Source organism: Carassius auratus, chromosome 9 (assembly GCF_003368295.1).
Source record: "Carassius auratus strain Wakin chromosome 9, ASM336829v1, whole genome shotgun sequence".
NCBI lineage: Eukaryota > Metazoa > Chordata > Actinopteri > Cypriniformes > Cyprinidae > Carassius > Carassius auratus.
Genome location: NC_039251.1, coordinates 25,170,949 through 25,186,907, shown reverse-complemented (window position 1 = coordinate 25,186,907; position 15,959 = coordinate 25,170,949). Strand labels below are relative to the sequence as shown.

Genomic DNA, 15,959 nt, shown 5'->3' with positions numbered 1-15,959 from the left:
AAAAATGTGCCAGGGTCACGCATTGAACCTGTGTTTTAGCACCAATCACTGGAAACTGCCTCGAAACATTCTCTTAGATACGTAATAATGGCATTGCAGAAATGCACTGTATTTAGAGACTGAACCCAATGAGCCTGGGTTGAAAAATAATTAAGCTTCACAATCAAAGGAATAAATTACATTTTAAAATATTGTGACGTTTTTACATAATGAGAATTATTTTAAACATTACATCATATTTGTCAGTTCATTTGAGTTATTGGGGAATTTTTTTAAACTGCATGAAATAAAAATGTTAAAATTAGAAGTAATTGGGGAAAAAAAACCATACAGTATTTTCCAGTGTGACTTCATAATTGTTAGTAGTAATTTGGCATGCCACATCTGTCATTCTCTTGGCCTGTAACCACTCCCCCTCTAAGTGCTATGCCTGGTTAACTGTCAGTCTGTGTTTGAAGCATCTCTAGTGGCAGGGTTTCTTATGACAGTCTAATTATTACCTTTATTTATTCATGTTCTGGTTTGGGCTCAGCTGGGCTCCTCCTTTGATAGCTGCCGCTGTGCCCTTTAGCTCAGAGTCAGAGAACCTGTTAAAATACACGTTTGTCTCTGGTACATCCTCTTACACTTGGGGAAAATCATCTGGTGTCAGCCTAAGACTGCACAGCCCCGGGCCGTACGTATTCGCGAAATGGCAAGCTCCATTTCGATTGGCTGATTACATAAATGTAGCAATTCTTATGCTGCCTTCACACGTGAATGATCGTATTTCCAAGATGGCTGCATATGAACAGTATGATGTTGAAATTACCAGTGAAAAGATTTTTTAATATGTAATTTATTGCTTTGATGGCAAATCTGTAGTTTCAGTGGTTACTACTCCATTCAGATTTGCTGCTTGTTAAACATTTCTTATTATTATCAGTGTTGAAAACAGTTGCTTATTTGAAAAAGGAAAGTTATTTAACATTATAGAAGTCACTTTTGATCAATTTAATGCATAACAGTCACTTTTAGACTGTTTATGGTCATTTTGCTCAAGATTTGTCTTTCATTGTATTGATAAATGCTGTGTCAGAATGCATTAGCAGCATGTTATGTGTTAATGTGAGTGTGAGTTTTAGCGTTTAGGTCTCATAGGGCCTGATCTTAATGAGGCAGCAGAATGGATGTTCAGGAAGCGCATGCCAAAGCACTAACATTAAATAGCTGCAGTCTAATAAGATAAATACAGTAATTAAGTTATGAGAGTGCTGCATCCACACACAAATACACAGCCAGAGGACATACAGGAAGGGTGCATGATCGAGAGAGAGAAACAGTGGGAAACAGAAACATTTTTTTTTTTATTTAATATATATGTATCTGATGACAATAATGCTAATGTAGCCAAAGTGGATTTTAGACATTGAGAGTTTTGAAATGAAAATTCAATCTCATGAAATTAACTTAAACATATACTTTGCGTTAATAAAACTGGAAAACCCCAGTTTATGTAACTTGAAGTGAACATATTAACGAATATCATATACTGTATATAATAAAAAAAGGTCCGAAAAGTCTCAAAGGGAATCACATTGATGAATCATTTTTTTAGATGTTCAGTAGAATGAATATGACTTTGATTCATTTCACTCCAATAACTCTACCATTTTAAATCAGTTCAGTGGAAAGATTCAAACTTTTTGAATCGGTTCTATAGAATGAATCGATATATCGAATCTGAGTAGTTGAACTGGAATAAATTGGAAAAAAGAATGAATCTGACTTTTTGAATTGATTCATTTGAATGAATCTAACCATTTTTAGGCAGTGGTTTGCTAAAATAAATCTCTCATTGAAATAAGTTTTGAGTGAATCTGACAATTTTAATTTGTTCACTTAAAATAAATTTAAGTCATTTAAATGGTTCACTAGAATGAATCTGAATTTTGAATCAGTTAACAAGAATGAATCTAAGTGAATTTGTTCATTTAAATAAATCTGTCATTTAAATAGTTCAATAGAATGAAACTATTTGAATTTATTCACAACAGTAAATCTGCTGTTTTAAATCAGTTCACTAGAATGGCTTTCTGAACCAGTTCACTGGAGTGAATCACTCCAACACTATTTATGAGGAAGAGGACAGTTTAGAAGAGAAATGCAGTTAGCTGCTTTCTAGCTCTGCTAAGCATAAAGTGTGTATTATGACGTGACTTGCGGTATGTTTACTTTATCTTTTCATTTCAGACATGTTTGCATGTGTGTCTTTAGGAAAGTGAGGGAGTGTTGTAAGAACAGGTATAAAAGATGAATGTGTGTTATTGTATGTTTGAGTGGAGAATGGAAAATCTGGTCTGCACTTAGTCAGCACCAATTAGACTGAAGAAATGTGTCTGTGTGAGGATGTCTCCTGCTGTCTCACATGTCTGGGGTCACTAAGAGTTGTGTGACTTACTGTACAAGAGATGCGCTTTCAACTCTTTCAACTCTCCTCTGAGAACTGTGTGAGCTGTGTATATGTGCTTTTGCATTTTGGTCTCAAAACATCTCATCTGACGTAGGTGATGTGAGCGAATCAAATTAAAGCAATGTGACTGGCCAGCTAAATTATTATTGGGCCTCATTCATGAAACATGAGCAGAGTGAATTTCTGTTCATAAATAATTCTCAGTGTCTTAATATTTTCATAGTGCAGAATACAGTTTTTTTTGGCCAGTAAGAAAGTAGTCATGTTCAGTAAATGTTCTCAATTCCCTTTTGTTAGGGTGGCAGAAAGTTCATTTGGCCTGTATTTGACCACAGGCTCGCTGATCATTCTGACATCTTATTCCTCATACAGATATCTTAACACTTTCCTAGTTTGTCTGGGAAAACCGGTCTTCTCCTCCTGGCAATGTCAGTCAGCAACTTGGCAACATAGCGTTTGTTCGTTGGACATTGTTTGGAAACAAGAGGTAAGATGGAGCGCTGACGGGCAGTGAATCATCTGCCCTGATCAAGCGCTGAGTAACAAGTGGAGACGGAGGGAAAGAAGGAAATGTTCTGGACAAATCTGTTGACTTAGATGAGGCCGCGATGACTGAGCTGCAGGCAAGTGTGAATCACCTCTGAATTGTGCTACTCCTTTCGTTTTATTCACTCTGTGCCCTCTGGATTTTCTCACATCTGAACACAGTCCTGCTGTGTTAGTGTTAAACTCTAGTTTCTGAAGGCATTGCATTAGATGTCTCAAAGGTTCTGCAGCGAAAGATATATACATACCCAAAAAAAACAAAAAACCTCTTATCCATTGTCGTGTTTAGGTTAGGGGTATTTTTTTTATTTTTTGGTTCCTGATTCCCTCTTTTGTTTGTTTGTTTCTTGTATTGATTCATTCATTGGTTTGGTTATTCATCCTGGCATTCATCATTTTGCTTTTTGATAGTTTGATTGTTGTTTTGTCTTTTGATAGATTTATTGTTGGTTAGTTATGTACGGTATTTTGTGCAACTGTCCGTTTTTTTTTTTTTTTTTTTTTCATTGATTGCTTCATATTGATTTTGTTTGTTAATTTGTTTATTGGTTCATATTATTTATTCACTGATCCATTGTTTTCATTTAGTCAGTCATTCATTCAATCATTTTTTTTTTTGATCAGTCATTTATTTGTTTGCTAGTTTGATTATTTCTTTGGTTTCTTGATTCATTTGAGGTTTCCTTAATTTATTAGTTAAGTAGTTCATTCATTGTTTTCTTCAAATAAATAGTGTTAATTTGTTCAGCGTTTCCTTCATATTCATTTGTCTTTAATTTGTTTGTTGGTTCATTTTATTAATTCATTGATACTTCATGTGTTTGTTCATTCACTGATTCCCTATTAATTCATTCATTCATTAGAAACCTCTGTTATATGTTTGCTAATTTGATTCTTCTTTGGTTTCTTCATTCATTTTGTAATTAGTTAGTATTTAACTACTTATTTCATGTTCATGTTTCATAATACAAGCGTTCAGTTAATCAGTGATTCCTTCATATTTGTTCTTTTGTTTCATTTCTTCTTGATTTTACTTCATACATTCATTTATCATTTATTTTTGCGTTCCTTTGTATCCTTGTTAATTCATTAATGTCTTTTTTAGATTGCCCGCATTAAATGAAATGCCGTTCATGCTGAATCTTTTTTGTAATTGTGTTTTTATCTTTATTTTTCTCAGTAGCTGAGAGCTTGTGATTATGTTGAAGTGATATCATGGTGTGTATAAGTGCCACCTGCAGTGCTGTGTAGGACTCTGTAGAGCTCATGCTCTCCCTCTCTATTGTTGAGTAAATGAGAGAGACATGTTCACATCATGATCATTGTGTGCAGATGTGTGAGATTCATGTGAAGATAATCTAGATCAGATTCCGTCCCTGTGTTTGAGTGTGTGCGCCGGATGTGCGTTGCTAAAGGACACTGGTGTGATTTCCTCGGACTGTGCTCGTGTGTGTGTGTGCTTAGAGGAGTCCTGGTGTGTGTATGTGTTTGTGTATCTGGAGGCCGTGACCTCTGCTCACTCTGACATTGATACACTGCACTGAAGCCGCGTGCTGTGCTGCTTGGCTGGGCGCAAGTGGGTTTGAGACACAGGCACACATGAGAAATGACCTTCTATGAGCAGAGAAAATGGAGACGGGTGCAGGACTCAATCACTGGTGCAGAAATGATGCATGTTAACGAAACATCTCTACTGATATGCTCCGTCCCCTACAGCGATTTAGGAACTCCCCGGAGTAAACACAGACACACACTAGATAGTCACTCAGCCTGTTTTCCTAGATAAACTTCATTTGCAAAATAGCGATCACTCAGTGATGTCTTTCTATGCCCCTCTCTCTCTCAGGTTTGGAAAGAAAAAAGAAGAGAAGAGCAAGACGGAGACAAAAATGAATGTGCAGAAGCAGACGTCAGAAATTCTGAGCGAGGAAGAGTTGGAGAGGATGAAGGAAGAGAGAGAAAGGTGGGATTAATGTCATTACACCATAACACCACAGTGAATCACTATCAAAACCTAGAGAGCTGTCTTGCTTTCTTTTGCCTACATAGACAGCATCCTGGTTTGGAACACTTTACAGTGGCAGCAACATTAAAATATCTTACCGACCCCGCACTTTTGAATGGTAGTGTATAGAATACACATATATTAAAATAGTCACTTGTCACATGGCATTATGGGATTGCTACCAACATTTTGGCTTACCAGTCACCCCCCATTTTTGGCATGGAGACACAAATGACATACCCAAAATAAAAAGGTTTCTGCTCATGAGTCTTTCTGACTAGATACATGTACAGAATCAACATATGTTCACAAAGCTGACACTTCAAAGTTTACTGTTCAGGAATCAGAATCACTCAGACTGTTATGATAATATATATAAGCTCAAACATAAAAACAAACAAAAAATATATTAAAAACATATTTTTTAAATGTATAAAAAAAATTGTTGATGTTGGATATGATTTTAGAAACGGTGTAGCTCATGACTATAATGCCTTAAAATGCTGCCTATGTAGGCAACTGAATTATGGAGATTGTTCTTATGCAGTTTTATAGGAGTCAGGCTTAGATCCCTTGAGCCAGCATAAAAGCAACTTTGGCATGTTAATACCCTCCAGAAGTAAAAGAAATTTGGGAGGCAAGGCTCAAAAGAGGACGACTCATTTCCAGTAACCTGTGAAGGGGCACATGATCTGAGACACACTGCACAAAAACAAATAACATTTTCAAAAACTTATAGCCCTCTCAATAAATAATCAAGCAATTTTTTTAAAGGCTGGTATTTCAAACTAGTTAAGGGTTAGATGCACTTTTTAAATTTGAAGCTGTTGCTATTTGCATAAATATATAAGTAAATTATGACCACTAAACTGTTCAATTGACCATTGTCCCAAGCAGTCGATTTCATGCATTGTTTGTTTCTTTTTTGAACATAATTTCAGCTAAAGCAAATCCCGTCATTAACACAAAACAAACCTCTTCAGGATGATACAAAAGTCTTATAAACTCAAGAGTAAGCTGGAAAAAAATCATTACCTGCCATATGGAACAATGGTATAGCTCATTACTGTCATGTATGACACACATGGTTTTAGATGACTCATTGTATAACACGCAGGATTAGATCTCTTATTTTTTGTCCCTTTCCCTCTCATTCACTCTGTAGGACTGACAGCTTTTTGTGGTCCATTACTGAGATGGCACGCAGCACTAGATTCCTCTTCCTCTCTCTATCTCTGTCTCTCGGCATGTGATGTATATTCTGCCAGAAGACAGGAGAAAAGGATATATTTAGCTGAGATGCAGGGATGTTTTTGCAGTCATTATTTTGTGTGGTGTTTGCCGAGGCTTATTTGGACTTGGAAATGTGTGAAGTGTGAGCTGGAGCCATGCTGTTCTCCTCCATATGCTCCAGAGTGGCATTTGTTCAGAGAGAGACTTTATTGACTGAGCATGTTTTAGCTCCTTAGAGAGACAGACAAGGAAAGAGGGAGAGAGGAAATCAGCTGGATGTGTCCGAAAGCTCTTTCTTGACCTTTCCAGTTCCTTGTGTTTTTGAAAGTGTAAATACAAATTCAGGTTCTAGCAGTTGCGTTCTCATTGCTTGTGTGATTTGCTCAATGGCTCAGTTGAAATTGCAGACCAAACACTTCCGGTCAAGTGTTTGGAATAATTATTTTTGAATGTTGTTAAAAGGAGTCTCTTATGCTCAAGAAGGCTGAACTTATTTGATAAAAAAAAAAAAAAAATTGAGTAATAACAGTAATGTAATAGTAGTATAACATTTCACAATTGTACTGTTTTACTGTATTTCGAATCAAATAAATGGAGCCTTGGTGAGCGTAAGAGACTTATAAAAAAAAGAAAGAAAAGAAAATCAAACTTTTGAACAAACAGCATAAATTATAATAATTAAAGCAATTTAGGTTGACATCAGCTTCTCTGTGTTACAGAATTGAGGCCAAGCACCAGGAATTGAGGCAACGCCAGGTCCGGGACCGCTTCTCCCCACCTGATGTGGAGGATGATGACCTGGACCCCAACTACGCCCGCATCAACAACTTCAGGGAGCGCGGATCACCTTCCCAGCCACGCTACGGGAACCGCAGCCCTTCCCCACAGAGACCACCGCCCCCAGTGTCCCACAGCCGAGAGCCGTCCGCAGAAGACCCTCTGGACGGCCTGTACGCCAAAGTCAACAAACAACGAAGCCCTCCACCTCCTGCTGCAGACAGGTAAATATGCATATATTAAAAAAATCCATTTCATCTCGTTTATCCGATATGAATGAAATGTCTGGCATAAGTGCAAAAACAGCCTGTTCTATACTATTACACTTTAAAACTAAGGACTCCAAAAGAGGTAAAACTAATCAGTTCTGTTTGAATGAGTCTTGTTTGTAGCTGTCATAAAATACCTGTGATGCATGTCAGCTGAACGTTATATTAATACAGCATATTGCCTGGCAACTGTAAAGAAGCCAAAACGGCTAATAACACACTTTAATAACAGGTTCTTTCTCACCATGGCTTGTAATTCTCATAACCTTTAGACACAGAGTCACAGCTGTGAACCCAGAGGAGCTGCTCTAATATTGATTCTCTCATTTTTGCTGGACCCATCAGCTCTGACAGAGCTATGCAGTTAATTCTGTTCTTTTGATTGAGCTTCAGAAATATATCAAAGTATATATGTCATGGGCCTCCACCTATAGTGAAGTAATGCATTAGCCTTGAAATTTAAATCAAGAACTGCATTTTTATGGCTGGACACCCCAGATGAATAGGGTGAGAAAATAAATAACTGATAGATGTCACCATATTTCCCCAACTTATAGATTACATTAAGAATTGCACACATTTCTGAAGTGTTGTGTTTAAATATGCAACTGAGGAATTATCTAATTGAATATGCACACATTTTCATACATTTCCAGAACGTAAACTAAATTGCTGGATAAAGCCAGTTTCATTTTGTTTTTCAAGGTTTTTCAGAGGGGATTTTTGATATCTCTTAGTATAATTTAGAAAAAAAAATCACCATGTTTTTAGGAATAAAATGTTTTTTAAAAAATGATAAATGAACAAGCCTCTCTGTAACCACTTTTAGAATATAGATAACACAGATACATAACACAGATGACCTTTTGTTTTCACTGACAAATACAAGTAAAAAACTTCTCTCTTATACAAAAAAGTCATGCAAAAGTAACTAACAAGTTCCTGTAGTACATTATAGATACCTGAATGTCTTGTTCCCATCATCTCTGTGGCAATTTCTGAGTGGACATTTGGGTCACAAGGAGTTTCATTGGGAAAAAGGAAGGTCTCAGCATGAGGGGTCAGTGTTGGTCAGATACAGTAGTTGGCTGAAGGAAACTCATTTATTTGTGTGAAGGGAAAGATGTCTGCCACAGAGAGACATATCGGCTATAACTCAGCTCATTAAGGATGTATCTTTGTCATATGCATTACTGTATGACACTTTGTCTGACTCTGTGGCCAGGTGTCTCCTACAGCCTCAGTTTTTGATAAATAATTTCCTCTCCTTTAGCCTTTCACACTCTGTCATGGGTTTGAATGCTGCTGCATTTTCATATCTGCCCTGCATAAGGGGAGTATTTTGAGGAAATTCATGCTGATAGGCTGCTGATGGGTAAATTGAGGATGTGAATGAGACTAGCATCAGTGACTCCGGTGTCAGCATGAGCGTGCTCTCGTCACATGTGAAGAGTTTGTTAAACGGTAGAGCTGCTCTGTTGTATGGCCGGTGTCTGATTTAAAAGCGTCTTCTGAGAGTCATTAAAGCGACTTGGTTATTTAGACAGACAGGCAGTTTTACACACACCCTGCTGCCCACTGCTGTCATAAAAAGTGTCTTTTTAGTGTGTGTAGTGGCTTAAATGGTCAGTAGTGAAGCTCAGCAGGATTCTGTGCATCTACATTTTTCATGTAAAAATTACAATGCATTGTCCAAGAAAAAGTGCTTTCACCCTCTATTGGCCGATCTAGTTCACCCAGAACTGGACATGTAGTCACTTTCACTCATTCCTATGTAGTACTGTGCTATGTGAATGTATTTACATACCATGAAATAAACAATATGGCAAAATCTCTAACAATAGACACTTTATACTATCGTCACAATATATGCAGTCATACTTCCAAGCCTCATGTTGTTCAAAACCCTTAATAACTGTATTTCTTCTGCAGAACACAAAAGAAGATATTGTGAAGAATGTTTCCACTGCACTGAATCAAATGTTGTAGGGTTTGCTTTAAAACAAATCCCACTCAGAAATTGCTAGTAAATTTCACAATTAATTTATTTATTTTTTGTAAAATGTAAGTTATGTATAACTTTGAAAAAAAATGTTTTTACAGTGTTCGTGAGTGATTAACAGTAGAAATGAAGTCAGAGTTTAAACCGGTTTTGACCTGTAAGACTTGTAGATATGAATGACCTCTGCCATGATTAGCTAACATCTTTGCATACAAAAAACATAACTGTATATGACATTGATATTCAAATATGGGAAGTGTTAATGACCTGTTTTTGCAACTTTGTTTCCATACATGGCCTTGACAGACTTTGCATTGAAGTGTGTCTGCGTAGTACATCTTAGTTTCATAATTACTTTCCGTTTTTCTTTCACATGCAATTACACTGAATAAAGACATTTTGAAGCTGAGTTTTAAATCAGGAAAACTAAACTCCTAAAGCAGCACACCTTTATTGGCTATTTTCTGGGTCCAAAATGAACGCTCAATGAGTGCCAAAAGCAATTCAAATCTCGATGGTGAGTAAATAAAACTGAGCTACTCTCCAGTAGTGGTCACCTAATAAAGAACTGTGCAATGCATGGTTTAAGGGTCAGTGACGGAAGAGTGTGCATGATTTTATGAGAAATCTAGTTTAAACCACATCCACCAATATTTTAGGAATGACCTTTTTGTATTCATGTTAGTTTCAAAGTTTAAAACGTTTTTTTTATTTTATAAATTGGCGTGTGATTTAACCATCAGGTATATTTGCATATACCACGTGTGCCTTGTGATGGTACTTATTTTTTATAATTTTATAATATCAGAACAGTTGTTTCACTCTGACACTTTTGACTTTATGCCCTAAAATTATCATAAATATCAAAATGAATTTTAATTAAGAAACTCAAAGCTCTTAGAAATGTTCTTCAGGTTTTGTTTCTGTTGTTCAAAGTATCCCGACAAACCTGTTACAACAATGATAAGAGTGAGAATTGATAATAAACCGTTTTTCTCAAGCATATTGAGCGAATCAGCTTATTAGAAAGTTTGTTGCGGAAAATACACCACACCAAACTTTTGAACAGCATTGTTTTTTTTGCATGAGTGAATACAAAAATAATACCATTTTAAATGATGCAAAAGATAGCCTGACTCATGCCAATGTAAGTGATTTGAGCAATTGAAATTTAAGACATAAATCTCTTATCATCCAAACAACCAATACCAGAGACCTTCGTTTTTGCTTCTCCGTTCCTCTTTTCATCTGAGCGCTCTGGAGCAGTGGAGAGGCAGGCAGGTGAAGGACGTGGGGAATGTGGTGAGAGAAAGAGTGAGGGGCTCTTGAGGTTCTCCTCATGAGAGAGAAGCAATCGAAGAGCTATTTGGCATTGGTTGTGAGAAGAAGGGTCCGCAGCGAGCTGCTCCTTCAGCCCTGAAGAGGCCCACCGCACTCAGCGTGGAAAGTTACTATAACAACCAGACTCTCCAGAGCTCTGCTCCGCTCCAATTAAAAAATAATCATTGTTCTCTCCAGTGATAGAGAGGGATGAGGGAAACAGGTGGCTCTCTTATCTTCACAGGGGCAACCCAGTTCTTTAGAGACCAGTGGAGAGCTGCAGATTGCCAACCCTTGCCTCCACATCTCCAAAAACACTTCTAGAGACAAACACATGAGGAAAAAGTTGGGAATCGGTTTGATAAGAGCTAGGAGGAAGGGGTCCACAAGGTTTCTCGCTCTCCACCCGACGCTCTAACTCGCCGTATGAATGCCGTGTCCTGGATGTGCTCGGGAACAATAGCCCCCACACTGTCCTAAGCAAACAGTCCTCCGGTGCTCAAAATAACCCCGCCGGGGTCAGTCCAAAACACGGCACAAACCCATCAAGAGCTACTCCACAGGTTACCGATGTCCACTCAAGTCCCCCATCAGCAGCCATTGTGCCCAGATACCTCACTGAAAGATTTGGCCTATATAAAAAAAACACAGTTAGGGCTTTCTCCTCCTCGTCTCTCCTCATGTTCCCTCCTCCTTCCCCGCTTTCTTGAGGCCTGGAGCGCAGCCTCGCCATCAAAATAATTATAGAAATCACTAGATGGAGAAAGAAAAGCTTTTAGTGTTGGTTGTGTGAGTAGTGGAGTGCTTTTCTGCCCGTTAATTAATCAGCCATTCTGCTGAGCTGAATGAGAGCTACAGGCGCGTTCGGCTGCTTTTAAAGAGTGCCAGCCCGCTCCCTTAAGTGTATCCTCGTATCTGCAAACCCTTCCCTGGTCTGACACCGCTTCTCTGTCTCTTATTCACCAGCCCTCCTGCAATGAGGGTTTAATGTGTTTTCAGTGTGTCTGAAAGAAATGTAGGTAACCGTGTTGGAAATGGGCAAGATAGTTGACCAGTCATCCAACTGTCTGTCTAAAAAAGGCTTCGGTGTCGTTTTTAAATATAAATAAATACATGTTATATAATATTAATACTACTAATAATAGCATTTATGTAAATTATAAATATTTAAATATTATATATTTAATTTACACATGCATTTACGCACAAATAAATACATATTATAGTAAATGATATTATTGTTTTAAACCTAAAATTGTCTAAACTTTTCCTATGTAATGTATGTACTTTAATTTTTTTATCTTATAGGAATTATTAATTTTCAATTTTTTTTGTTTCATTTGTTTATTCATTCATTTTGTAGTTATTTTTATTTTATTTTATTGTGCCACTGTTTTAAAGGGATTCAAACCATGCAAATTAAAAGAGAGGATTTTAGCTTGGTAAATGTTATGTATCTGTTATGATGGATATTCTGCAGGTCTAGCTGATCCCATAAAACTGATCACAGAACCTCCAATGCTTAATTTGCAATTTCTGAAAAGATTTGATATCTGAATATATCAATAAATGTCTAAGTTTAGTCTCAAAACAAATCTAGTTTAATTGAAAATTTTGGCTTCCAAAAAATACAATTGCAGGAATTTCAGTAAAGATAGCCATTCATTTAAATTTTTTCATATTATTATTATTTATTTATTTACTTTTTACCTGAACTTTGTCTAAGATTGCAACTTCCTGCTTTGATACCTATTGATCAGCAAACCTCCAAATGAAAATTCACTCTATAGCAAGCTCATAGAGGTTCAGTGTTCGTTTGGAAATCTTTTTTGCACATTTTTTGTGCCTGAAAGTTCAGACTTTGTGTGAATAGGCTTTGAAAGACTGAGAATGAAAGCATATAGAGGAAGCCTCTTCTGGTTTGTTGGGTTCTCGGAGTCCTTATGATTCATCTGGCCTAATCTAGAGAACCGGACAAGTGCTACTAGTGCATTCCGCCCCTGAGCTTTTCTCTTCCTCTCAATGCACTTCCCTCATTCTATTTTCCCCTTTTTCATTCTGCATTTCCTCCTCTCATATTTGTTCAAGAACTTCCTGCCTGTCACTCATTGAAGAAAAGCAATTCCACATCATTCTCCCATTGAAGCACATACAAGAAAAAAAGCATGCACACTCAAACGCACACGTGTGTGCGCTCACACAAAGCATTCACTTAGCGGTTTCTTCTAGATGCATCTTGTAGCTTAGCAACAAGTCATGCCGCTGCATACTGTGCTGTTCTGTTTTTGGAAACAGGAGGATGTGAAAGCTTATTTCTAAAAAGCAGAAATTGCAGATTTAAATTAAAGCTGCAAGCAGCGATGAACGGGCCCTCGCACCCGGGCTCACAGCAATCGTGTGGCTTTAGTAAAAAGGTGAACGTTGAGAAATATGCATTTAATGTCCTAAATATAAGTTGAATATATCAAAGTATATCCCATATATGTGCCAATCTTCCTGTTGCCAGCAGGTGGCGCTATCATTATAATGGAATATTGGCCTTCAGATGTGTTCAGGCCAGGACTTTTATCAAACATGTGAAGTTTGGGGAAGATTGAACATTTTATGCTTGAGTTACAACAACTTCTCTTGCTGTGGCAAGACATCAAATTTTGTCATGGCGCCATGGAAACACCCTTTAACAAAAACTCAAGGTCTCCAAAAGTTAACATTGCACAGGCGTTTAGATTAGACTGACCACAAAATATATGTTAATCTCAAAAAAATTATAGGAGTAGTTTGTCGCAGCCTAAAACATGTCACTTCCTGTTGCCAGCAGGTGGCGCTATTACTATAACTGAATATTGGCATGTTGATCTGTTAAGGGCAGAAGTCTTAACTAACATGTGAAGTTTGGCGCAGATTGGACATTGTATGTCTGAGTTTCAGCAACTTCCTTTTCATCGCAATATATCAAAATTTGTCAGGCCGCCATGGACACGTCCTTTAACGAAACCTCAAGATCTTCGCAATTTAACAATGCAAAGGCCTTTAGATTACACTGACCAAGTTTGGTGAAGATCTGAATAAATCTCTAGGAGGAGTTAGTTAAAGTACAACCCCTGAAAATGGCAAAAACAACACCAATTTTGCAGAGAAAATTCTAAATAACTGACTTCCTGTTGGGATTCGGATTTCGTACCAAGAGACTTTTTTGTAGGTATTGGTGTGTTACATGTGTGTACTGATTTTTGTACATGTACGTGAAACATAGCTCGATGCACACTCCGTTGAAAGTGCATATGCACTCCGTTGAAAGTGTATAGGTGGCGCTATCGAGCCATTTTGCCACACCCAATGGAATATTTGCCTTCATATATGTTCAGGCCAGGACCCTTATCACACACGTGAAGTTTGGGGAAGATCGGACATTTTATGCCTGAGTTATAACATCTTTTATTCCCATGGCGAGACATCGAACTTCGTCACGGCGCCATGGACACGCCTTTTAACAAAAACTCAAGATCTTCACAACTAAACATCACACAGGTCTTTAGATTAGACTGATCACAAAAAAGACATTGATGTCATAAAATTTCTAGAAATAGTCTGTCACAGTGTAAAATATGTCACTTCCTGTTGTCAACAGGTGGCGCTATGACTATAACTGAATATGGGCATGTCGATCTGTTCAGGTCAAGAGTCTCATCCAACATGTGAAGTTTGGGGCAGATTGGACATTGTATGTCTGAGTAACATCAACTTCTTTTTTCATGGCGAAACATCGAAATTTGTCAGGCCGCCATGGACACGCCCTTTAACGAAACCTCAAGTCCTTCACAATTTATTATCGCAAATGGCTTTAGATTACACTGACCAAGTTTGATGTTGATCTGAATAAATCTCTAGGAGGAGTTCGTTAAAGTACAACCCCTGAAAATGGCAAAAACAACAGCAACTTTGAAGGTAAATTCAAAAATAACCGACTTCCTGTTGGGATCCGGATTTCGTACCAAGAGACTTTTTTGTAGGTATTGGAGTGTTACATGTGTGTACCAATTTTTGTACATGTACGTGAAACATAGCTCGAGGCGCACTCCGTTGAATGTGTATAGGTGGCGCTATAGAGCCATTCTGCCACACCCGGTGGAATATTGGCCTGCAGATCTGTTCAGGCCAGGACTCTTATCACACATGTGAAGTTTGGGGAAGATCGGACATTTTATGCCTGATTTATAACATCTTTTATTCCCATGGCGAGACATCGAACTTCGTCGCGGCGCCATGAACAAGCCTTTTAACGAAAACTCAAGATCTTCACAACTGAACATCGCACAGGCCTTTAGATTAGACTGACCACAAAAAAGACATTGATGTCATAACATTTCTAGGAGTAGTTCGTCGCAGCGTAAAGTATGTCACTTCCTGTTGCCAATAGGTGGCGCTATGACTATAACTGAATATGGGCATGTCAATCTGTTCAGGTTCAGAGTCTCATCAAACATGTGAAGTTTGGGGCAGATTGGACATTGTATGTGTGAGTTATAGCAACTTCATTTTTCATGGCGAATCATCGAAATTCGCCAGGCTGCCACGGACACGCCCTTCAACGAAAACTCAAGATCTTCGCAATTTAACATCGCAAAGGCCTTTAGATTAGGCATACCAAATTTGGTGTTGATTTGAAGTACTCTCTAGGAGGAGTTCGTTAAAATACAACACATGGAAATGACCAAAATTACACAAAATATGCTCATAATATTAAAAATAACCGACTTCCTGTTGGGTTTAGAATTTCGCTCCAAGAGTCTTTTTTGTAGGTATTGGTGTGTTACATATGTGTGCCAATTTTCGTGCATGTACGTGAAACATAGCTGGAAGGCTGTTGATTTTCTTGGTATAGGTGGCGCTGTCGAGCCATTTTGCCACACCCTTTTCTGAATCCTATATCAGACGAAAATTTTCACCAGGTTTGACGCGTGTGCAAAGTTTCATGACTTTTTGAGCATGTTAAAGCCCTCAAAAATGTGATTCATTCGGGAGAAGAAGAAGAAGAATAATAATTAAAGCTGCAAGCAGCGATGAACGGGCCCTCGCACCCGGGCTCACCGCCATCGTGTGGCTTTAGTAAAAAGGTGAACGTTGAGAAATATGCATTTAATGTCCTAAATATAAGTGGAATATATCAAAGTATATTCCATATATGTGCCAATCTTACCGTTGCCAGCAGGTGGCGCTATCATTATAATGGAATATTGGCCTTCAGATGTGTTCAGGCCAGGACTCTTATCAAACATGTGAAGTTTGGGGAAGATTGAACATTTTATGCTTGAGTTACAACAACTTCTCTTGCTTTGGACAAGACATCAAATTTTG

The 15,959-nt window shown here is 37.8% G+C and overlaps 1 protein-coding gene across 8 annotated transcripts in view; it reads left to right on the top strand.

Moving 5' to 3' along the window:
* The window catches only part of pard3bb (par-3 family cell polarity regulator beta b), a 296,499-nt gene that overhangs the window by 210,140 nt on the left and 70,400 nt on the right, over nt 1-15,959 (top strand). For all 8 annotated transcript variants that reach the window (XM_026272247.1, XM_026272250.1, XM_026272245.1 and 5 more), the window contains 2 exons: nt 4,845-4,961; nt 6,956-7,237. In XM_026272247.1, the coding sequence (XP_026128032.1) occupies nt 4,845-4,961; nt 6,956-7,237 (399 nt within the window). The remainder of the gene's footprint in view (nt 1-4,844; nt 4,962-6,955; nt 7,238-15,959) is intronic.